This window comes from Cyprinus carpio, chromosome B5 (genome assembly GCF_018340385.1).
Source record: "Cyprinus carpio isolate SPL01 chromosome B5, ASM1834038v1, whole genome shotgun sequence".
NCBI lineage: Eukaryota > Metazoa > Chordata > Actinopteri > Cypriniformes > Cyprinidae > Cyprinus > Cyprinus carpio.
Window position 1 is genome coordinate 23,179,832 of NC_056601.1, and position 24,848 is coordinate 23,204,679.

Sequence of the window (24,848 nt, forward strand, 5' to 3'; positions counted from 1 at the left end):
GTGCCTGCCACACTTGTTGCGAAGCTCCAGACTCTGGGACTAAACAGATCTCTGTGCAGCTGGATCCTGGACTTCCTAACAGGCAGAAGCCAGGTGGTCAGAATGGGCAACAACACTTCATCCCCGCTGACCCTTAACACTGGTGCTCCTCAGGGCTGTGTCCTCAGCCCGCTCCTGTACTCCCTGTACACACATGACTGTACAGCCACACACAGCTCCAACGTCATCATCAAATTCGCTGATGACACAACGGTGATAGGCCTGAGCACCGACAACGATGAGACGGCCTACAGAGAGGAGGTGAGCACCCTGACTAAATGGTGTCAGGAGAACCACCTCTCACTCAACATCGACAAGACCAAGGAGCTGGTGGTGGATTTCAGGAGACAGAGCAGAGAACACACACCCATCACCATCGACAAGACACCTGTGGAGCGGGTAAGCAGCTTCAAGTTCCTCGGTGTTAACATCAGTGAAGATCTCACCTGGTCTACACACACTGATGCAGTGCTGAAGAAGGCACATCAACGCCTCTTCTTCCTGAGACGGCTGAGGAAGTTTGGAATGAGCCCCAGCATCCTCAGATCATTCTACACTTGCACTATAGAGAGCATCCTGACGGGCTGCATCACTGCCTGGTTTGGAAACAGCACCGCTGGCAACCGCAAAGCTCTGAAAAGAGTCGTGCGAACTGCCAGCCACATTGTTGGAGGTGAGCTTCCCTCCCTCCAGGACATCTATACCAGGCGGTGTATAAGGAAATCCCGGAGGATCATCAGTGACTCCAGCCATCCTTCCCACAGACTGCTCTCTCTGCTGCCCTCAGGAAGACGTCTCCGCAGCATCCGATCCCGCACTAGCCGACTGAGGGATAGCTTTTTCCCTCAGGCTATCCGACTTATGAACAGTCTGAACTAATACACCCTACAGCATACTCCACAATATGGTATGCCACACACTGCAATTTAACTTTAACAGTTCAACACCGAACTATTTAATACAATAATCTACAAGCTACCACTGGATTCCATCCATTGCACATCCATAACATTTCTGTATCCAGCCCACGTACACTCTGTTGCACCATAGCATATTTTCATGCGTATATATGTCTACATAATGTAGAATGTGTACATTCTGTGTATAATGTATAATGTGTAGTGCTAACTGAATGTATGTACATATGGCGTAAAATGTGTAGTGCTAACTGTAAGTATGTCCAATAGTACACTGTGTGTACTGACTATATGTATGTGCATATTGCATAATCGGCACCTGTTGAAGTCTGTATGGTTATATGTTAACTGTTTCTGCAATTTCTGGTGCACGCTCCCAAGAATTTCACTCACCAAGGCACATGTGCTGTGGTGATGTGACAATAAAAGTGACTTGACTTGACTTAACAAGTGGTTAATGACAAAATTTTCATTTTGGGATGGAGTATCCCTTTAATAGAAAATGGCTGCCTGGGGGCGACACCAAAATGGCCACTAAGGGAACTAACTTGCCTTAAAGGAAATTTGCTTCATGACTACCATATTTGAGTCACGTTTTTTCAGCATACTGTGACTTATATATTAAAATCAAACACGCAAAACATGCGCAAAGCACACATATTTGAATTTGTGCTAAATGAGAGAAGTAAGTGAACTCGTGTTTATTTCACAACACATCGGTAGCTTCAATTGCGGTTTAAATATTTTTTTTTATGCTTGACATTTATAAAAAACGTCATTTATAATGAATTCCACTTTAATTTAGGTTTGTTTTATACTTATATTTTGCATTCTTGTTCTAAATACCATAAATTTTAAAAGATTTGTGGAATCTAAAATACTTATGTTAATAAATGTTTTATTTACATACTGAATGTAATAATAAAATGTGATATACACTGATGCGACTTTTCTGGGGGGGGGGGTTCTTTTCTGTCGACAATTTAATCTTGACCTATGACTTATTTTCCAGAAAATGTTACACAGTTTAATCAGTCTCAAACTAATCAAGGTTTTTATTGTTTTCACTTTTAGAATAGGATTCCTGTATTACGTGCTCAGGGACATAAAACATAATATCCTGTTTTATGTTTGCCCTCACAGCAGACGGCCTATGAGTTCATTCTTCCCGCCTCCATGCAGTCATTAATTTACATCAGTCAGTGGTGACGTACATCCATTAATCTATAAATTATATGGATTACATTACACAATTCAGCCTGTCCATTATCTGCCAAGAGTAAAGATCAGGGGAAATGCATCACCGCTGGTTGTGTATGAGTAGACGCAGACCCTTCCAGAGTCTGTGTGTGGTCAGTCAGCGAGTACCACCTGCTTCAGTGCCGTCACATCATCCAGTCCTGTCACATTCATTTTCTCCTGTTGCTGATTCACTAAAGATTTTTTTTTTGCCTGCGAGCTGACACACAGCCAGGAATCTATTTAGCCATCTGGCCCATTTATGTTCAATTAACCTGTGTCATATATCCGTTTGCACCAGTGACCAGATCTGTCAGATTAAATGTAATTGGCTTCGATATTGGATGCATAACACTATTACTTGCCAAACACTAGTGATTTGAAGAATCCCCTAACCCCAAGTATTACATTTTGTTGCATAACTCATCCCAAACCAACCAAGGGTTAATGTACCAAAAGCTTCATTAGCCAACTATGGTCGCAATATCCATTAGCAATATAGTTCCATGTTTCCTGAAACCACATTCTCAAACTTGTGTGGCAGGAACAACAGCTCTCAACCTATGGTTAGAAGCATAGTTTGTTGTTTGTAAAACTTGCATAGACTTTCATACATCATGCTTCTGACATAGACTTACATTGATCAGCACATTTTTGAAGTGCGCATGTGCATAAATGCTTAAGGAAACTCCGTAGTATGGCATGAGAGGGAAGCCGCAATGAATCAAACATCAAAAAAAGCAACACGATGGGAAACAAAAATAATGAAGTAGTACTCAGATGCCCTGTTCAATACAGCAGCATCTCAGAAAAAATATGTTGTTTAGAAATGTGCTTACTAAATAAACCATGTTATAGTAATTTAGAAAAAATTAACACCTTTCTGTTGTTCATGATAATCTGATATTAACTGCAGTCTTTAATCTACTGAGATCAGAAGTTATTACTTCACCTGTGTGTGATATCATTAACAACAGTCCTATATTGGTGAATAAACATGGTTCAAAAAACAGAAGTGCAATCATATTGGTTTTGGAAAACAGTCATTAGTAGCTAGGCTTGTTCATTTCTGTAATGATGCATTGTACAGTGATTAAGCAGCGAGTTATTGTCTTTGTAGGGCAAACACACCCCAGAGCAGCTCATGCACAGGAAAGAGCCCGAGTTTTTCTCAAGGAAATTTGACCTGTTTTTGCCCACAAAATTTTGCAATGCCAAGGAGGATGTATGTACGCTAATGTGAGTGCTGACATTGACTTTTTATTCAAATCTGCTGCAGATTTTGGCTTTGGAAACTTCTTCCGTCCTGGGGAACCCCTGACCACTTGGTGTGGGAGCCCCCCATATGCGGCTCCAGAGGTCTTTGAGGGGCAACAGTATGAGGGTCCACAACTGGACATCTGGGTAAGCTTGGACTGTATCAGATGGCAATAGTATAGTAATATTTTATAGATACCATAATACTTGTATTGTGCTAGTACAATACTAGTTTTAAATATCATATTCATATACAGTGGTATTTACATTGTTACAGTAAAATGTAAAGTGTATTATTAAATTGGAAAACACTAGATAGACAAATGAACTGACTTGTTATGATTCTCCAAAGAATAACACAGAATCATTCTGGTACATGTCCACAAAACCATGGTATTACAATGAAACTATGTTCACAAAAGCATGATATGACCTCATGGCACTAAACTAATATGTACTGTAGGCAGCTGGCAAAATTCTTGCCATTTGTTGATTTATGTCCTCTCTGTATAGTCAGAACAGAGAATTGCGTCAGCGACAAATGGTAATTCGATTGATTGAAAACATAATTATTATTTCCTGTATTGTGTGTGGGTGGTCCTTTATGCTAGTTCCTATGCAGAGTTTGATGTTTATGTATTGATTTTCTGTGTATGTGTGTGTCATGCAGAGTATGGGGGTGGTTTTGTACGTGTTAGTGTGTGGTGCTCTTCCATTTGATGGTCCTAGCCTTCCTGTCCTCAGACAGAGGGTCCTGGAGGGCCGTTTCCGCATCCCCTACTTCATGAGTGAGGGTGAGAAAGTCAAAGTAACATATGACAGTTGTCATGAATAAACAGTGAACAGTGCCAAGGGTTACATGTATGTAATCATATTTTGAGAAATAGATAATGATAATAGTTACTCTGTGAAGTTTCAGAAGGAAATGTCTCTGTCTTTTGAGCTCTTTGCATTCCCTATATCCTCTTTCAGACTGCGAGCACCTGATCAGGAAGATGTTGGTTCTAGATCCAGCCAAGCGTTTGTCCCTGAGTCAGATCAAAGAGCATCGCTGGATGGTGCTGGAGGTCCCGTCCCAGCGGCCCGTGCTATATAGACAGGGTCTGCCATGTGAGAGCAAATCAGGCTTGGGTGAACACAGTGAGCAGGTGCTCCGACTCATGCACAGTCTGGGCATCGACCAGCAGAAGACTATTGAGGTCAGTTGATCAGCTTTCACTTGACCAGGATTTAGAATGTGCTTAAATTCCAGTTCAGTTCTTGCATCTAAACTGAATTTGAATTAGGGTTGCAAACTGGATGTAGAACTGTAATTAAAATTAGTGTGTGTGTGTGTGTGTGTGTGTGTGTGTGTGTATATATATGTGTATATATATATATATATATATATATATATATATGTGTATATATATATATGTATATATGTGTATATATATGTGTGTATATGTGTATATATATGTATGTGTATATATATATGTGTATATATGTATAAATATTTGTATATGTATATATATATATGTATATATATGTATATGTATATATATGTATATGTATATATGTATATATATATATATATGTATATATATATATATGTATATGTATATATATATATATATAGCTATACACAAACACTAGTTTTGCAACACTATGTTCTTTTTCTATTCTATCTACTTGTTTTCTTTATATTTATTATTTTAAAAAAATACCTTGCTACATATACTGCATTAGACAAACAGAATTGTCACAGCACTTGCATATTATTGCTCTCTTTTTTTGGCTTTGATTGCTTCTGTTGTCCTCATCTGCTAAATGACTAAATGAAAAGCTATATGTATATATTTTAAGAGTTATTTTGGACAGTATTTACACCTTTTTGTAAAAATGAAAAAATAAATAATAAGCAATAAACAAGGCAATAAACATTTATAATTAGTCCAAAGCAATAGTATTGCTACTTATGTTTTGTCACAAAACTCGTGAGCCAGTTCTTCAATTTCGAACTTTAGAAATGGTTTGGGCTTTGGGTTTCCAAAAATAATTTCTCCTCTGATTTGCAAATGTGATTACTCTAAAGAACAACCTTTAAGAATATTTTCAAAATGTACTGATAGAAATGTGACATTTGCCAGTGTTTTCTTTCCTTGTCTGTGTTGTTCTTCAAAAACCCTTCTTTTCCTGTCACAGTCTCTTCAGAACAAAAGCTATAACCACTTTGCTGCTATCTATTACCTGCTTGTGGAGCGGTTGAAAGCGCATCGCAGCAGTTTCCCTGTGGAACAGCGTTTGCACGCCAGCCAGCGCCGCCCTAGCACCGTCGCTGAGCAGACTGTTGTCAAGGTAACCCCATCTGTGAAGTCTACCCAGACATATTGAAATGACGTTGGTATAAAAATGTAAATATTGGAATCATGAGGAGCAAAATCTGTAATCCAGCCATCCTTCTTTCAGTTTAACCTCTGTGACCGTAAACCACAGAAACACGTTTTTGAGACCTTGCATGATCCTTTTTATGGATTCATCAACATATTCATGCAGTATCAGTTGTGTAATACCATGGTAACTGACTGTGACTGTATGAACTTGGAAAAACAGTTACATTGTACCAAGGTTCACAACCAAGATAGCTGCAATTCCATGATATTACCATTGGACTTATTGGTATATGCCTTCATGTTCTTGTTACAGACCATTGCGGTTCCTTCTCAAGCGGGCGTCCTGCCGCAGGCAGCGCGTCACCTGCGTTCACCTGTTCTGTTGCAGTCCACTACAGACACATTTACCTTCCCACAAACCCCTGCTTCCCCAGATCAGACGCTCATGGAGGAAGACGTGGCCACTCCCAAGGTCAGTTATGTTTCAGATGAAGTGAGCGGCAAAACAAAGAGCAAAAAAGATGATTAAATAGATTTGTATGGTACAGAGAGAAATCTCTCATCCTCTTTTCGGGCTTGAGGCTATATTTCGTAAGCTCTGCCTGCGTGTTTTAAATAGCAGCATTACTCATTGGGGCTGCTGTATGACGGCAATAAGAGCTTTTGTCTGCAGCGTGTGAAGTTCCTCTGCCTGCGTGTCAGCCTGATCTCTTCCTCATTACTCACCCACAGTATCTCAGCAGCACTTCAGCCTCCTAAAATAACACCTGCGTATATATTAAATAATAAAAAACGCTCTTTATGATTTCAGTGCTAGGTGTCACCATTGGTGCTTTGCGTCAGTGTAGGTATCTCAAATACTTATTGCTACTCATTCATAGATGAATGACTCAGACATAGACAAGGGAATTTATATTATATCTGGGATCAGGCAATATGACAGTATGCACTGCTTGATACTGGAAATATGTCAACCGGCAGAGATTTTGCTGTACCATGGTAGTGGTAGCTAGTTTGTGTGGCTGTCAGAGTGCTTTATACTTATGAGCAATGGAGAAATGTGAAAATATAGAGAGGGATGTCGTTTATGGGGCTTTTACTCCATGTCTAGTTATTTTGAGGTCACCTACATCCTAGTGTACTTTGTTTTGATGAAGTATGTTGCATTACACAGATTTTCGTCCAATCAAATTCTCTCTAGAATGAGAATGCCCCTCCTCCTAATATCACCTGATACAATGTAGCAAATACATATACAAATAATAAAAATGCAACTAAGCCTGTTGGCATTTTTATAATATCTCTTAATTATATTTTAATTTATTGATTTAGTTATTAATACATCATTAATTTTAATATAATATAATTTAATGTAACTTTTCCTGTTTTGTTTTTAAGTCATGTGATGAAATGAAAGACTTTTTTATATAATCACCTTTTTTGTTCCAAAAAAGTTAAAGTTAAAAGACAAATTAGATGAAGTACTTTTAATGAATTAAAATAATTATATATAATTATTATTGTTGTTGTTGTTGTTAATGATGATTATTTCATATATGTAGTCATTTCATATATATTCATATATAAGCTATTAATAATAGTAATAACAATAATATAATCTACTATTATAAACAATTTTTAATCAGAGATGAAGCACTTGTCTTTAAAAAAAAAAAATCTCTGCATTGTCCGAAATATTACTATTATTTAACTATTGTTATTATGATTATTTAATATATAAACTATTTTAATTAAATGAGACAGCATACTTGTCTTTAAAATATATTCACTGCATTGTCCAAAATATTTGTATTCATTTTTTATCAAAATATAAAACGTTTTTCAATGAATTTCCAGCAAAATTAACTATTATGCCATATGCACATAACATGATATAAAATACTGTTCATGCTGTTTACCCTTGCTGATCATAAGAAACATATAACCTGCATTTCATCTGCACATCCTGTTATTTGCAGCCTGTTGTTACAGTAACGCCAGCATGTCAGGTTTTCTGTCATGGCTCTGTGTTTGTAAATGCCCCAGATGTGCCAGTGATGGGCCACCCATGTGATCAGTGCTGGGTGTTTTCTCCACTCGTGAAGAGTGTGACTACATCATTTGTTACCTTGGCTATCGCAAGGCAATCTCCATAGCTACTGTTCTTTAATTGACATGCAGCATTGACTCATCCTGTGGGGATACATACCAGTTTGCCCTCCAACAGGTCTTTTTCTGTTCATATGGTGCTTGCAATACCAAGGTCAAGAGCTTAATTCTGAGGGAACAAAAGTAGTCCTTAAATGGACTGTGAGTTGTTGTTCAGATATCTGCCAAATGAATAGATATAAATGTTTGTTTATGAAGAAAGGGACACGTGATAAGTCATTCATTTAGCCTCAGTGCCTGTGGAGCTGAACAGATGGCAATCTAGGGATCTCTTCAAACACGTTGAGGTCACGCTCTCAGAAACTTATATCAGCTGGTTTATTGTAATTCAGGAAAGCTGCTGGTCGCCTGTGGACATTTAGCAGAGCAACATTAGATAATTTCTCATAACTGAAACCGATGACATTGGCTACATTCTTAAAAACAAAGGTTACAAAAAGTGTGTTTTTGCAGTGATGACTTTGGAAAAAAAATTAAATAAAACTTTTTGGTTCCCAAAACAACCTTTCAGAGAACAGTTCTAAAAATAAACGTTTTTTTTTTTTCATGTACTGTACTGTAAAGTACATTTAAGAACAAGTAATCTAAAATATTCTTTTGCACACTGGAAAGTTTCAGTGGATGATAACGGTTCTTCATGCCAATGAAACACTTTTATTGTATTAGAATGTAACAGAAAAGATGTTATATTATGAACAAAAGAGAAGGTAGAATAGAATTACTAATGTATATTTGCTCTACAAATATATTGTGTCTCTGTCATGACCACTCTCTGGGAGTTTAGCATGGTAGTATACATGGCAGTGTTAATGTGTTTGGTCTTGGCAAAATAGATGTGCTATGCTGCTGCTGCTATGACAGAGCAAGTACTGAGACTTGCTACTGCCAGTACCTCCACAGAAATACTGCTGCTGCACATAAAACAAGAAATAACATAATATGAAATAACCGCCATATATAGCAAACATGAATTACCTCATAGCAGATCTATACAAGTGGAGTTGGGGAAGGTGGAGGGTTTCTGATGCACACTGTAACTGCTACAGCAAGCACCAGCCAAGTATTTGAATGTTGACCAGCAAGCTTATTGGCTGCTGATGTGAAAAGAAACCTATCAGCTACGCCATGTGAATAGTGATGTGATTATATCAGACTGAGGTAGACAAGTTCACAATAACATTTATAACTTGCATTTCATATCACCATTAAATTGTTATTCACTGATAATCTTTACTATTATATATACATTTCAAAGCATTCTTGTTTGCCTCTTTGGGAATAACTAGTAGTTAAATCCATTGAGTTTAGGCTTTGATTTCCCTTGTCAGTTCTGGAAACAGTGAAACAGTGAAAATGTCCCAAAGCCTGCTGAGCTGTTTCAGCCCAAAATAGTTTCGCAAACGTTGTGTGTGTGTATTTATATCTCAGGTGGATGGCTGCTTACTGGACCCACTCCCTCCAGCCGTTGTCCGCAAAGTCAGTGGCTCGCTGCCTAGCAACGTTATGGAGACGTCCATTGATGAGGGCATTGAGGCGGAGGAAGAGCATGCTGTGCCCCTCGCCGCCTTTCATACAGCTCGCTTCAGTCAGCGCCGGCATACACTGTCTGAGGTCACCAACCAACCTGCTGTGCTGCCCATCACAGGTTAGTACTGCATTTCATAATGTGTGTGATGGGGGCAGGCAATTATAGTCTTTAAGAGGCTTCAATATTAATATATAGTGTCTTCATGATATATTGCCATTTAAGGTTTGATGTCTGTAAGATTTATGAATTTCTCTGAAAGTCTGTTATGCTCACCAAGACTGCATTTATTTGATCAATATACAGAATCAAAAGTTAGTTAAAAAATACAGTAAAAACAATAATATTGTAAAATTTATTAAATTCAAAATAACTTTTTTCTATATTATTATATAATATAAAATGTGATTTAATCCTTTGATTGTAAAGCTGAATCTTCAGCCTCCGGGCCTTCAGTGTCACGTGATCAGTTCAGAAATCATTCTAATATGCCTATTTGCTGCTCAAGAAACATTTCTTATTGTTATCAATGTTGAAACAATTGTGCTGTATATTTTATCAGTCATCTGTGTCGGTATTGCGTAGCAGACACACCCACCTAAACGGTTTAAATATATCGCTTATCCTGCCCAAAATAAACATTGCTGATAACATCTGAATTAAAAATTAATTTACATACACATGTCACAAAAATGAATCCCGGGTGACTGATTCACTTCAAATCGGGTGATTTTAGGTCAGCGGTTTGGCTGTGACTCAGTGGTGCTCTCTGCCGGTAAGGAATAGTAAGATGGCAGCTCAAACACTTCCGGTGGCAACACCCACTCCTATCACATAAGAACTCTATAAACGAACCAATCACATACAAAAAATTAATACAAACACATGATCATCTGTATTTAGATTTTTTATAAGGAATATTTCACAACTTGGCATCCTAGCTAAACTGCTTACAGTAATTTTTCCCATTGACATTAACAGCCAGCTTTTTTTTAGTAGACAGTTTGTGAATCTTTGATTTTGCTTATGTTGCTTACGTCAAGTTTATTTATAAAGCACATTTCATTAACAATGGGAATTCAAAGTGCTTTACATAATAAAGAGAATAAAATTCAGACAAAAGTGCATTGCTAAAATATCCTAAAGCATTGGTCTCAAACTCAATTCCTGAAGGGCCACAGCTCTGCACAGTTTAGCTCCAACCCTAATCAAACACACCTGATGCAGCTAATGAAGTTCTTCAGGATTACTAGAAACTTCCAAACAGTTGTGATTTGGGGCTGGTTGGAGCTAAGCTCTGCAGAGCTGTGGCCCTCCAGGAATTGAGTTTTAGACCACTGTCCTAAAGACATAAAAATGAAAATAGAAGTTTAATTCATACATTGATTAAAAACAAGTGTAGTCAGTACGGCAAGGTGCATATTCAGAGAATTTTGTTTATGTTTATGTCTGGACTAGAATGTGTTCAGCAAGGCTTGGATTAATGTTTTACACTGTAATGTAAACCATGCATAATGATGCAGTTCTGAAAGTTCTCGGTTAGTAAGATTTATGTATTCACCCAACTCAGTTTTAACTTCCATTTGAGTTTGGACACTGAATAAATACGGTTACAACCATATTCTTGAGTGAACTTCAGTTCAACAAAAGCTCCTCTCTGCAGGTCTGAACCCGTCCCTCGGCAGCATGGACTCAGACTACAGCATGGGTTCGACTCAAAGTGATTTCAGCTTGCCTGAAGAGAATCCAGCTCTAAAGGATGTATTAAGCTCTATACCTGCCAGCCCCACAGCTCCAGTCTTCCTGGGCATGAAGCCCCCTGAGTCCACCCTTCAGCCGCTCAACACGGAGGGGCAGGGCGCTCATAATCACTCACTAGTCAGTTTCAGAGAGGGGCGAAGGGCTTCAGACACGTCTCTCACTCAAGGTCAGGATGATTTGTGTTTTCTTGTACACATCATTTGTCATTTTTGTTTTTGTTTTCAAAAACAAAAACTTTTCTCTCCAACTTTGCGTCGGGGTGGGTACGTTACATTTCTGCATGCAAAATTACTTTGAATTCACCCTCACATATTTCCAAACCTGTATAAGTTTCTTTCTTCTGTTGAGCACAAAAGAAGATATTTTAAAGAATGCTGGTAACTAAACAGTAGCCATTGACTTCCATAGTATGAAAAAAAAAATCTCGAAGACAGTGGCTACCGTCAACCGTTTGGTTACCAACATTCTTGTGTCCCACAGAGAAAAGAAACATACAGGTTTCATACAGGTTTGGAACAACTTGGAACACATTAACATGTTAAAATGACAGCCCTAGTTTAAGTGTATTGTAGTTTACCATAAATGCTTCTCAGTACAGTACATTCAGCAGCACACTTTAACCGTATAGAGACAAAAAGAAGTAATTATTTAAATATGTACGTAAGTCCTACTTTATAAGTGTAAAAAAAACAACTCTTAAATTTAACTTATTGCATTTCATATAAAATTTAAACTATAATTCATATTTAATTAAATTGCAGTTAACATGCAGTTTAGTGTCCAAAAACATTACATTTAGTTCACACGCAAGTATATTCTTTTAAAGTATATTATTTCTATGATAAGTTCTCTTTTTTTTTGAAGTATTCTAAATTATACTTCTTTTTTGAAGTAAAGAAACACATTGGAGTATGGTTAATATGAAAATACTGTTTGAGTCTTTATTCTTTATAAAATCAGATTTAATTCAATGTGTAATTGTACACTTTTAAGTGAACCTTTTTTGTACCAATTTCTTTGGCAAAAGGTGACCTATACAGTTATTACAAGGATGTTATTCTGTTAAATGCAGACTGTGTATTTGCCTTAGCCTTGTGTGTAGAACTACTGTAATTTCTTATGCAGCTCATCTCTACTAAAATCTATCTTTTTAAGTTTATCTGCTTCAACAGCAGTGCCGTTATTACCTCTCTAGTGAGATACGTCATGTAGCTTTTAAAGTGCTAATACGATAAAAATCGTTTTTATCGTATTATTTACTATATTCATTTGCTTCTTCAGTGTCCTTGTGGGTTTTGAATCTTTTGCTGTTTTAGGCTGAAAAGACCTTTAAAATAACTGAAATCATTTGCTGAAGCCATATGGACATGCAGTGTGACCCGCCTGAAACTAATTTGTGTTGTGTGATAACTTGAAAATAATTACACACCTTAGAATGTTCATCAACTAATCGGATTCAAGCATTTAACAACCCTATAGTATAATGTGCTACAAAAGAGAAAATCTGCTACCGTATCCATTCTCCCATGTATGTGAATGGAGCACAAAACCTAGCGTGACCACTGTTTTTAGTCACTTGCAGGCATGTATTTGCATGTCATAAGTGTTTTGGAAGATTTATTGTTAGCAGATAAAATAATCCTCATTCTAAATGATATCTGACCTTCTATAAATGACTATTTTTTAAAGCTGTAAATAATCGCTGTGATTCACTCCTGTACTAATTATAGCAGTAGTCAAGACTATGAGTCAGACCACCCCTGCAGCAGTCACAGGAATATCTCCACCAGTTCATCTGACTCTAAAGTCTGTTGCACCAACAGGTTTAGTGGCATTCAGGCAGCACCTCCAGAACCTGGCCAGAACCAAGGGTTTCCTGGAGCTTAACAAAGCCCAGATAGTGTTAGGAGATGGTGGAGGAGGCGGTAAACCCACCATCAGTCCCCAGGAGCTACTAGAGCCTCACCACCCATTCAGACACCAGGTCAGATAGCTATTTGTGCTGTTCTTGGTTTTCTATTTTTACATTTTATGCATGGGTTTTTTGCCTTTGGATGTGGAATAATCCAATAGCAAAATACTTAAAGAGTGTTTTTGTTAGACTTAGAATATGGCAGTTCTCTGTGATTTATGCTGGTATTAAACAATTCTAAATTTCAGGGAGAAGGACGCCAATGTCCAAGTGGAAAAGATACATCGACATTTACGGGTAAAATGCACCCTTATCTGCTATCCAGGAGACAGAGTTTGGAGACGCAGTACCTCGCTCAGCGACTACAGGTATACTTAATTACGTATAAGATTGAACACAATGAAGAAAATGTTCAATTTCTACAAATCTGGTTTAAATCACATATGCCATTTTAGAAATTTACTCTGTGTTCATGTTTTCAAGTTTACTTGGTGTAATCATCAAGTAAAATGTAATATTTTCCCTATTACATAAATATATGTGAACACACGTATATGTATATAGTTATTGTTTTAAATAGATTTTTCCAGTTAAAATCTATTTTAACTTTTTTCTGTTGTTGTTTTTGTTTTTGGGGAGTCACACCATTTTACAGCCACATGACATTTTTATTTATTTTTTTTATTCTGTGGTTAAATCACATAACTTTGATTAAGAGGACAATCATTTTTCAAATTTTAATAAGCTGTGATTTTTGTAAAAATATTGTTTTTCTAAGAAATAATAGTATAAGATTTCCAAACCCCTAAACTACTTTTAAAAAATGTAAATCTTTACATTTATTTTCTTCATTATGATAATCAGCACAGTTGTATCACCCTTACATTACTGGCTTTATGCACCTCAATTTTAACAAAGAAACTAAGACATCCCCGTCATAGAAGTCATTGTATGTACTAATTACATTTCTAATATATTAATGAAATTGACAGTAAAAACAGAACCAGACCAAACAAAATCATGATAATAAGTGTCATTGACCCAAATATTACAAAATAGTATTTAAAAATAGTATTTATGCCAACATAAAATATTAAAGGGGTCATATGATGTGATTTCAAGTTTTCCTTTCTCTTTGGAGTGTTACAAGCTGTTTGTGAATAGATAAGATCCCTAAAGTTGCAAAGACTAAAGTCTCAAACCCAAAAAGATTCTTTATAAAAGTTAAGACTCGTCCACGCCCTCCTAAAATGCCTCGTTTAAACACGCCCCCAAATGTCTACGTCAAGATGTAGGAAGATTTGCATAACTCCGCCCAAATGTTCACGCAAAGAAAGAAGGCGTAACTTTTATTCTCGCTGTTGCTGCCAGCGCCATGTTGTGGAGATGCTATTTCATTGTGAAAGCGAAAATACTTAGTTTGGCCTTCCAAAAGAGGACACAACTAGAAATCAGTGGTTAAGTTGTATTTACATCACTGTTCCAGAACATTTCAACACAAATATTTAGATGTGTGCAATGCATTTTATGGAGGACTGTTTCCTAATCCTGGGAGAGAAGACTACAATGCTGGCGTATCTGACTCACAGTCTGTAAGTACGTTTACTTATGTAAAGGATTTGCCACTGATGATTCAAACGCGAGTTTTGAGCAGTGTAGAGTAGCGGTTGTTGTTTGACGTTTCTCCGAACACAAATGCAGACATGGTTTTATGTTTATGCGGCGTGATGCAACTCAATGCATAAAAACACAGTATAAGTCATTATAATCCGTAATTATGTCCCCCCTGGATGCAACAAATGGCTTGTTTGTAATGGGTTTCATTGTTTTTGTCTTGTCGCACAGTGTTCTGACCGGGACACGGCATCACAGTATGGTAAGGGGTGTAACATTTCCATCACACCCTTGAGGCATTCGGCCAATCTCAAAGCACTGGATAGCTGGCCAATCAGAGCACACCTCGCTTTTCAGAACGATGAGCTTTGTAAAAATCAACGCGTTTCAGAATGGCGGGACATAGAGGAGAAACAATAATGTACAGTATGTGGAAAATGTGTTTTTTGAACCTTAAACCGCATGAACACATTGCATTACACCAAATACACAAAATAATGTTCTTTTTAGCAACATCATATGACCCCTTTAATCTCTAATCCCTACTGAAAATCTGATCTAAAACCAGCGCGACTTTATGTGCTAGTGCAGTTTAGTTTACGCTGGTTTAGTTCTGGAAATCTGAGCCATTGCCATTATGTTGGCAGTTATCTTCATAAAACAAAAAAAAATAAAAATTTTGACAACTGGCGAACCAGATCTGCTATGCCTCCTGCTGCTCCAGAGCAAATATGGGCTTGCTGCTGCCAATAGATACACGGACATGATGCTGTGGGCATGTAAGATATGCTGCTACATGAATAGGCACACATAAATCCCATAGCAGATCTAGACAGGTGGAGGGTTTCAGAGGAACTCTGATAGTGTGCTGCAGGACTAGCTTACTACAAACACTAAACCAAACTGTATCATTGGCTGCAGAATCAGCAGAGGCCTATCAACTTGTGCCACATAGTAAACAATGTAATTGTTACCATGTAAAGGACTGTGCAATCTATAGTTTCAAGACTGAACTGATACTTATTTAAAAAAAAAATGGATTATGGCTTGGTTTGTTTTCAGAGGGCCAGTCAGTTGGCAAGTGGTCTTGGAAGTGGACAGACGTTTTGTAAAGAGGCTGCACCGCGCTCTTTAGAGCAACAACTCCAGGAGCACAGGTCAGGAACATCTGCCTTCATAATGCACTGATATCCCGAAGTTGTCCTTAAGTTTTAGTTATGACACATCTGTTGATTTGTAATTCTCTACGCAGACTGCAGCAGAAGAGGCTCTATCTCCAGAAGCAGTCTCAGGTACAGGCTTACTTCCACCAGATGCAGCTGGCTGAGGATGTTTACCGCCATCCCCAGGACAGCAGAGACCCCCAGAACAGCAGCAGTCCCTTATCCAGCCCTCCCTTCACACGGACCCAAACCCTAACCCCTTTTCTGGAGCCCGGCACTTCATCCCTGACATACGGCCCCAAGCCAGCCCGTTTCCCAGACTGGCCTCTACCACCAGACAACTGCACAAACTACACCCCATCCCTCCCTACAGAGCCCCTGTATGCATGGAGTCCTGCCCAGCCACCTCTCCCACCAGGCAAAGCAGAAAGCCCTTCGGCTCAACCTGCACCTGAAACCCCCTTCCTGGACTGTGAGATGATGGAGACCGTAGAGGCCCCACAGGGCTGTGTACTCGTAAACTAAATGTGAAGTAAAGCACTCTGAGGCTGGCTCTCAGGCACAAGATGTGGCAAAAAACGCCCTCAGGGACGAACAAGATGCCATGGTTTGTCACATCTTATAAACCTGCAGAACTGTGGTAGACCATTACAGAACTTCATTTTCAGAGATGTTTGTGAGATACGCTAGTGAAATGTTTTTTGTTTTGTTTTTGTTCTGGTAAGCACAGATTAAATGTAGTGCAGCAACCATAGAGTTTAAAAATCAGTATTAAAGCAATATTCCTTTTCCTAGGTAATACTCTAGAGTTCTATGAGTTTCAGTGTTTTTATAATTAGTTTATTTAATCTTTAAATGATCAGTAGCTGCTCAAGTTTTCCTTATTAGTATTGTGTGATTTTAAATAATAGATATAATCAACAGAGAAATGTGTAAATATTAGGACTTATCGAATGGGATAAAAAAAAAAGAAATAATGTTAAAGTCAACAGCATTGAGTTTATTTTTTGGAGTGGAGTGATGAACTTCTGAATGAAAAACAAGAACAAAATATGGAGTCAGACCTGAGTTTAAAACATTGGCAACACTTAAAATAAGGTTCAATTTGTAAAAAAAAAAAATAATAATAATAATAATAATTAGGTCTCATAAACTGTCCAGAAAATAAACAACTATGAACAAACAATAATTTACAGCATTTATCAATCTAAACTGATTTTAATTTATGCATATAATACTTTTTAACTTCTTTATATTTATATATTCACAATAATTAGCATTAGTAAGTTAAAGAAAAATAAACAAATTAACAATAAACAATAGTATATTAATAAATGCTGTAACATATTACCATTGATTTGTTAGTTCACAATAACTAATATATTAACTAAGCACTACATACTTATAATTTAAGTGCTGCAGATATGACGTAATTTTGCAAGCCAACCCAGACATTATGGTTCATTCACACAATGTCAGGATTAATGTAATTTCGAGATTCTGACGTAAACGTTCACGTCCTCTTAGAATGTGTAATTACAAATTGTGAATTTTTGGAAAGCTTTGACTTGTACCAACTGACTGCTGCAACACCGCACAAAAACACTTTTAATATGACAGCAATTTCAGCTGCAAATTGTAGTGAAGTAATAATATTGGGCAATATTTCCATTTTATAATATTTAAGTAATTTGTATAATTAATAATAATTCCAGTAAATGAGTATTGTCATTTTGGCATTAATAGTGTTTCCATAGAAATGTATAATTCAAGACAGGAACAGTTCCGGCACAAGTTTTCATCTAGTAATTACCGTAATTATGACATGCAAATGCAGCACTGGCATCACCCTGGTTCCCTCGACAAAAGCCAATAGGATTTTGGATTATTGTGTAAAATAAGCTCTGTGACCAGCAAAAATTTATAATTCTTGCACGTTTTGTTCGACACATATGAACATAATGTTTGTGAATTTTGAAGACTGAATACAATCACAAGAAGCAGTCACTCAACTTCAGTGTCACCACCATTAAACTTCTTACAACTCTTACGGCCTTTATTTAAATTCTAAAATAAAGTTGCAAAATTTGAGTTGGAATAGTTTGAGGAAGTATAAACAAAAGGCTGTAAAAGATGATTTTCTTTGTGTTCAATGGCATGTTTAATGCGCCAACCACCTCTGTAGTCCCATTTAGCCACTTGTTCGCAACCACCTTTTTCAAGACATGTAAAAGCTTTAAAAAAATATAGGTAGTGTATTACTTTGTTTTAATGAATAATAAGCTTGTGTGAACCACAGAACTTATTTCAAGCATTGACTTTGTGATGACGAGTCTGGGTTTTAGGACTCATTCCTGCAGCGCTATTGTAAAGTGTTACCACATTGCTGTTTGACTATTGGTAAACATTAACAGGCATGACCTAGATGATGTCAGCAGAAACGTAAAGTTGTTTCGGGTTGAGCAATCATGAAAGCTTATCAAAACAAATCAAATGTAAAATAACATACACCTATGGTTATGCACAGTAAGACCAAACAACATGCGTTAAAGTAAATAGGGTTCCTTTTGAGTTCATGTTGACTTTAAAATCACACTACCTACTTTGGGCTTATCAGAGTGAAATGGAGAAGTAGAAAAGAACAAGGTTACAGTACATGGGTTTTCTAACATTACGTTTGCTTTTAGAGCCACTGTAAACATTCAGACTTACAGGGTTTAAACCAATCAGAATTAATGGGTTTCTCCACCCCAAAATGAAAATTTTGTCATTAATCACCTACCCCCATGCCGTTCCAAACCCGTAAAAGCTTTGTTCATCTTTGGAACACAATTTAAGGTATTTTGGATAAAAACCGGGAGGCTTGTGACTGTCCCATAGACTGCCAAATAAAATACACTGTCAAGGTCCAAAAAAGTATGAAAAGCATCATCAGAATAGTCCATCTGCCATCAGTGGATTAACAGTAACGTTATGAAGCAACAACAATACTTTGTGTACGCGAAGAAAACAAAAATAATGACTTTATTCAACAATTCGTTTTCTCTGTGTCTCTCCCGTCACCGTAGCACCATTTTGGAGAATATCTGCTGAATGCAGAAGAGTGTAAGCTGCTTGCATTCAGCTCATATTCTCCAAAATGCCGCAACAGTGATGCAGAGAGACACAAAGGAGAGGAATTGTTGAATAAAGTCATTATTTTAGTTTTCTTCACATATAAAAAGTATTCTTGTCACTTCATAATGTAACGGTTGAACCACTGATGGCAGATGGACTATTCTGACGATGTTTTTCATACTTTTCTGGACCTTGACAGTGTATTTTAGTTGGCAGTTAATGGGACAGTCACAAGCCTCCCGGCTTTTATCCAAAATATCTTAAATTGTGTTCCGAAGACAAACAAAGCTTTTACGGGTTTGGAACGACATGGGGGTAAGTGAATAATGAAAATTTTCATTTTAGGGTGGAGTAACCCTTTAACAATGATATCAGACAGCGTGCACTATTACTCAAACCGAAGTCCAGCAGATTTAGAAACTTAAGTGTTGTGCCTTTCAATTCTTATTCCTTTTTGAAGAATGTCTGTTTTTAGATTTAATTCTTCATGTACATCTTCCTGTTTGGAAATGCAGTATGAAGCACCCTCTTTTGTCAGACAGATACCTTGAACCAAAGTCTCGATTTAGGTTCTATTTTGAAGTCCACTATGTGGATTGTTCTGGAACCATCCAGCTACATGAGATAGCTGTCATGGTCCTACAGTACATGCCATTCAAAGTATAGCAATATCTAGAGTAATAGTTCTGATGTTTAAAATGGATGTCGATAGTGAGTGTTGTCATTTTATGCCTTTGAAGGAAAAAGATGTTATTGTGACTATTTAGAATATGTAGTCAGATCCTTCTTGACTATTGCTGATATTAATACCGACATTGAAAAGTGAACTGTTTTGTTATAGTCGTTTTTCAGTGATAAAATGTTTCCCAATATGTAATCACAGTATGAATTTTGTTATATTCCGTTGAAAATGCCGAGTTCTTTGCACAAGGGGGAATAAAAGTCACGTTCCTTGAGTGAAAATGTTTGAGTGACATTTTGTTTTTAAATCTCTCACATCACATTATGTCATTTCTTACTATATACTAAGAAAGATGATGTCCATTCATTGGTTAAAAGAATTGTGTGACATAAATACTGCATGTTTTTAAGGGATAGATCACTGAAAAAAATGTAATTGTCATTAATTACTCACTTTCGTGTCATTCCAAACCTGTAAGACCTTAGTTTATCTTCAGAACACAAATTAAGATATTTTTGATGAAATCTGAGAGCTTTCTGACCCTGCATAAGGGCCTTTCGCACCGCAGGAACCTTTTCATAGTACCAGAACTAATTGTGGAACTACCCACTTTTGGGCGTTTTCGCAACGCAGGAACTGGGTGCAATTTAATACCGGACTCCCTTTTTGGAGAACAAAATTAGCTCCTACTCCGGAGCAGGGTCAAACCAGCACAACTGGTACTACCCGTGACATAAGTAGACATTGATTGGCCAGACGCGTTCAAAAACGCCCTCACCCACCATTATTTAAAACGGCATGTAAACATACTGTTAACATTGTGTCAACTTATTTCGCAAGTATGACGAACAGCGCTAAATATACGGACGCTGAAGTGCAGGCACTTGTAGCAAATGTAGCACTGCCAGTTGTCGTTGGAGATTCTTAGGCTGTTTCTCAATATGCGTTCTTCAGCAATCTTGCATCCTTGTGTTCTCGCTCTACATCATCATTTACTGTCGAAATTCAATTCCAATTCTCAAGAACGCAAGTACAGAGGATGCATGAAAGTTCCCGGATGTGTTCTTGATATCGAGGATGCATCAAGTGCAAATTTGAGAGAATCGAGCCGTTAGAAATCCCAGAAGACACTGCGGGTGGCCAGTGTATGGAAGCCTGCAAGCTTTAAACTCGCTCTCGCAAATACTTTACGGCTCTCGAAAGTAAACCTTTATTGTTTTGTTTTGCTTAATTTTAATAAAGTTATAAGACCCGGAGAAAGTCTGCAGTATTTTTATTGGCATATTAAAATAAATCTTAACATAGTCATAGTTAAACATATAACGCTGTAAAATAAAACGATATACAATTATACTGTATGTAAATATTATCTATAATAGTATGAAATTATTTAATAAGCTATGACTAATAAGTTATGATTAATAAGTTATTTGTTTGCAATGTTATGTTATATTTATGGTTCATTAGCCGCTGCTTATGCTGTAGTCTCAGCCTCAGAAGTCACGCACACGGACTGTTGGCTAAACGTCTGATGCATATGGGTCAAAGTCATCATCGGATTGGTTGAATTCTACAGGATTTTCACGAGATGTGTGTGCCGCATTCTTTAACGTTCCACCTGGAAACAAAGATACCATGGCGCCAAACCCCCTCACGAAAGAAAAGAAAGCCACCCCGTTTACAACTGTGACGACGAACGCTTATCAGTATCAGATTTTCAAAATTATGTGAAATATTTAAAGCTCGTGGCATAAAATCTTTAAAATATGTCCAAGAGTTTTAAACACCAGTCTGTTATTGTGGCGACATTTCCACGACCCGAAACAAGACGATGAACGAAACAAACTGTGATTGGTTGTTTGACATGTCGGTCAAACGGGCTCATGGGCGGGCCTTGGCCAAAGAAAGCTGCCATGTTACTTAGAGGCTTATGTCACATCCTAGTACACACTCTCAGTGCGAATGCAACCCTTTAAATGGTACTGGGAAACAGTTCGCGCAAAATCGTCCCAGTACTTTAGTACTGTACATTTAGTTCTGTAACTAAATGCAATGCAACTACCACGTTCAAGGCCCAGAAAGGTAGTAAGGACATCGTTAAAATAGTGATGTGACATCAGTGATTCAACCATAATTTTATGAAAATCAAAAACAAAAATAACGACTTTATTCAATAATTTCTTCTTTTCGGCATCAGACTTTGACTCGCGTTCACGACATACATGTGCACTCCTCTGCTTGCGAACAAACTGCAGCACATCCAGGTTCTACGTCAGAACGCTGGCTCCTGTGTCAGCAGCACCATATACATGTGCCACAGAAGAATTGTTGAATCGTTGAACCACTGATGTCACATGGAATATTTTAACAATTTCCTTAATAACTTTCTGGGCCTTGAACATGGTAGTCACCTTGTTGTCGATGCTGGATCAGAAAGCCTTTTGTGTTCCAAAGGGCTTAGGGGTTTGGAACAACATGAGGGTGAGTATTTAATGACAGAATTTTCATTTTTGGGTGAACTAACCCTTTAAGGCATAATTCACCCAACAATGAAAATTCTGTCATTTACTCAGCCTTATTGTAACATGCTCATTACAGGAATTTGGATACAACTGGATCAGTGTTCAAACAGTTTGAAGCTCTCAGGGCATTAAACAATAAAATTAACTGATTAAATACAATTTTTGCTAAATTTATAGTGTTATCCAGGCATTTTTCTAATCTTGTTAAATACAGGCTATGCATAACTTTTTTGTAACATTCAATAAATTTGTTCAGAATAAGACAATGGCTCTTACTGATGAAATAACTAATAAAATCCATCTTTGCAATGCAGAAAAGGCACAGAAGCAGCATCAAGCTTTTAGATTTATTTACACAGACAGTTGATGCAGCTCATAGGTGATATAAATAGATTTATAGAACAAAAATAATGCCAAAAGATTAAAGAATTTAACATTTAAAACTAAAACAATAAGTGGTGCTAGGTCTTGAGTGTCATTTGATTTGTTTAAAATGATTGATTCTGGAACAAAGCAAGAATGGGTTAAAAATTCATTTCCTCAATTCAAAAACAAATTTAATCAAATGTCACAGATGCTGTTTGTAAATCCCTTCAAAAAACAGTGTGAGGCAAATAACTAATGTGTCTGCATGTCACAAGAAAGATCTTAAAGGGATAGTTCGCTCAAAATTAAAAATTGTCATCACGATCACCTTCAAGCTGTTCCAAACCTGTATGAATTTCTTTCTTCTGTTGAACACAAAAGATATTTTGTAGAATCATGATAACCAAAAAGTTTATAGTAGCCACTGATTTTTATGCACATTTTGAAGTATCGCATCAGAAATGAGTCATGGAAACACTAAATTTAAAAAATAAATAAACTTAACAAAATAGTTTTTTTCCGCTCACTTGAGGTGGTTTTTGACTTGTGTGAAAAAGGGTTAAAGCGAATAATGGGAGATGGAAAGGCATTTTGCAAATTAAAAAAAGTCATGTGATTTTGCGCTATGGGATGGCATAACCTGACTAACCAGCGGACTGATGTCATTGCACAGCATTTGAAATGTTATGATCATTCTTAAAAGCGCAACCAAAGTCTGTCGTCAAAGTATTTCTCCCCCAACTGTCTTACATGACAGTGTTCCCAAAGCAGGCATCCACTTCCGAAAGCAATGACCGCATTTATCGTTTTGTCTGGTCATACAAGCAATTTATTTTATACAAAAATTATGGCTTCTCCTACTTTTCTTAGTGATATTTTGAGGCAGTTTATCAGGAAGTAACGATTTTGTTCTCTTTGACTCATTATTTGAAAGAAAAAAAAAAAAACTCATACAGGTTTGGAACAACATCAGGGTGAGTAAATGGCCAGAATATTCATTTTTGGGTGAACTATCCCTTTAAATGGAGCTTGCTGAATCATGAATGAAAAAGCTGTAAGTTAGCCATATGATGCAGGCAATTTGGTCACTGGTGTAGATCCAAATACAAACAGTACAAATGTAGCAAAAATCATGTAAACCCTGGAATAGACACAGTGTGTGAAATGTAACTTTATACATAGCTGCTGAATGAACATAAGTGTTGATATAAAGGTGTTTATTTCCCCTGATGAATAATCTGGTTAGAATGGCACTTACACTCAAAAGGTTCGTCGTGATGTTCCAGCTGTAAACTGTTCATCAGCAGCAGCCCCACAATTCAGACTTAGAAACTTAAACTTTAGTCATTAGATCTTGATTTGAATGCAGTTTTCTAAATAAGAAAGAAAATCAAACTATTTTATCACTTGGGACTGACAGGCCCAGGCCCAGAGTCTATCAATTACGTGAGGTGATGTGTTAAAAATAAACCAAGCACTTTCTTAAAGTTGGGATCTTTCAGAAGGATCTGAAAGAGATGCTGAAGCTGATGGACTTCTTTTTGCATCATTTAGGTCTTTTTTACAGCTTTGTAAATAAAATAAGGTGACCATACAATCACAAAGAGGAAAAAAAATGAAATTTAACAATATAATAAATATTAAAATAATATTATTTTAACAGCTATATAAATTCCACCTAGCTGTAAAACTATATGTAGTGTACCTGTAACTAACATACATTTGCATACACTAACTGTTTGGAGTCAACATGACTTTGTTTTTTAAAGAAGTTTCTCATGCTCATCAAGGCTTCGTTTATTTGATCATGGGCTGCTTATTATTTTTGTGAAAACCATGACAATTTATTCTTGCTGTCATTTTTTCTTTTATATGAAATAGAAATGTTATGTCATCAGTGTTACTTTTGAATGCAATGCATCCTTGCAGAAAAAATATTATGCATTATTTGATCTCTCCTGCCATTACCTCAATGTTTTTTCTGGACAGGAGAGAAGTTTTGAGCTCTGAGAGTTCACATACAATGAAAACCTACTGCAAAAACTCATTTCAAAATTTGATTTCTCATGATATGCCTCCTTCAATAAACAGCTCTGCTGCAATCCACTCCCAGCTTAGACACATCCTCATGCTATATTGCGTTTTACTGTATACGACCTGATGGATTACAGAAGGTCCACACACACAGTGAAA

At 37.1% G+C, this 24,848-nt stretch overlaps 1 protein-coding gene across 4 annotated transcripts in view; it reads left to right on the top strand.

The window, feature by feature from the left end:
- sik2a (salt-inducible kinase 2a) overlaps nucleotides 1-18,811 on the top strand; it is a 40,577-nt gene extending 21,766 nt beyond the window's left edge. For 2 of the 4 annotated variants that reach the window (XM_019104471.2, XM_042724952.1), the window contains 11 exons: nucleotides 3,475-3,599; nucleotides 4,123-4,246; nucleotides 4,425-4,651; nucleotides 5,637-5,789; nucleotides 6,138-6,296; nucleotides 9,422-9,638; nucleotides 11,182-11,445; nucleotides 13,103-13,263; nucleotides 13,440-13,559; nucleotides 15,868-15,962; nucleotides 16,058-18,811. In XM_019104471.2, the coding sequence (XP_018960016.2) occupies nucleotides 3,475-3,599; nucleotides 4,123-4,246; nucleotides 4,425-4,651; nucleotides 5,637-5,789; nucleotides 6,138-6,296; nucleotides 9,422-9,638; nucleotides 11,182-11,445; nucleotides 13,103-13,263; nucleotides 13,440-13,559; nucleotides 15,868-15,962; nucleotides 16,058-16,493 (2,081 nt within the window). In that variant the 3' untranslated portion in view covers nucleotides 16,494-18,811. Of the gene's footprint in view, nucleotides 1-3,474; nucleotides 3,600-4,122; nucleotides 4,247-4,424; nucleotides 4,652-5,636; nucleotides 5,790-6,137; nucleotides 6,297-9,421; nucleotides 9,639-11,181; nucleotides 11,446-13,102; nucleotides 13,264-13,439; nucleotides 13,560-15,036; nucleotides 15,068-15,867; nucleotides 15,963-16,057 lie in introns of all 4 variants that reach the window. The other 2 variants (XR_006154900.1, XM_042724953.1) reach the window with 2 other exon arrangements.
- The last annotated feature ends 6,037 nt before the right edge of the window (nucleotides 18,812-24,848 follow it).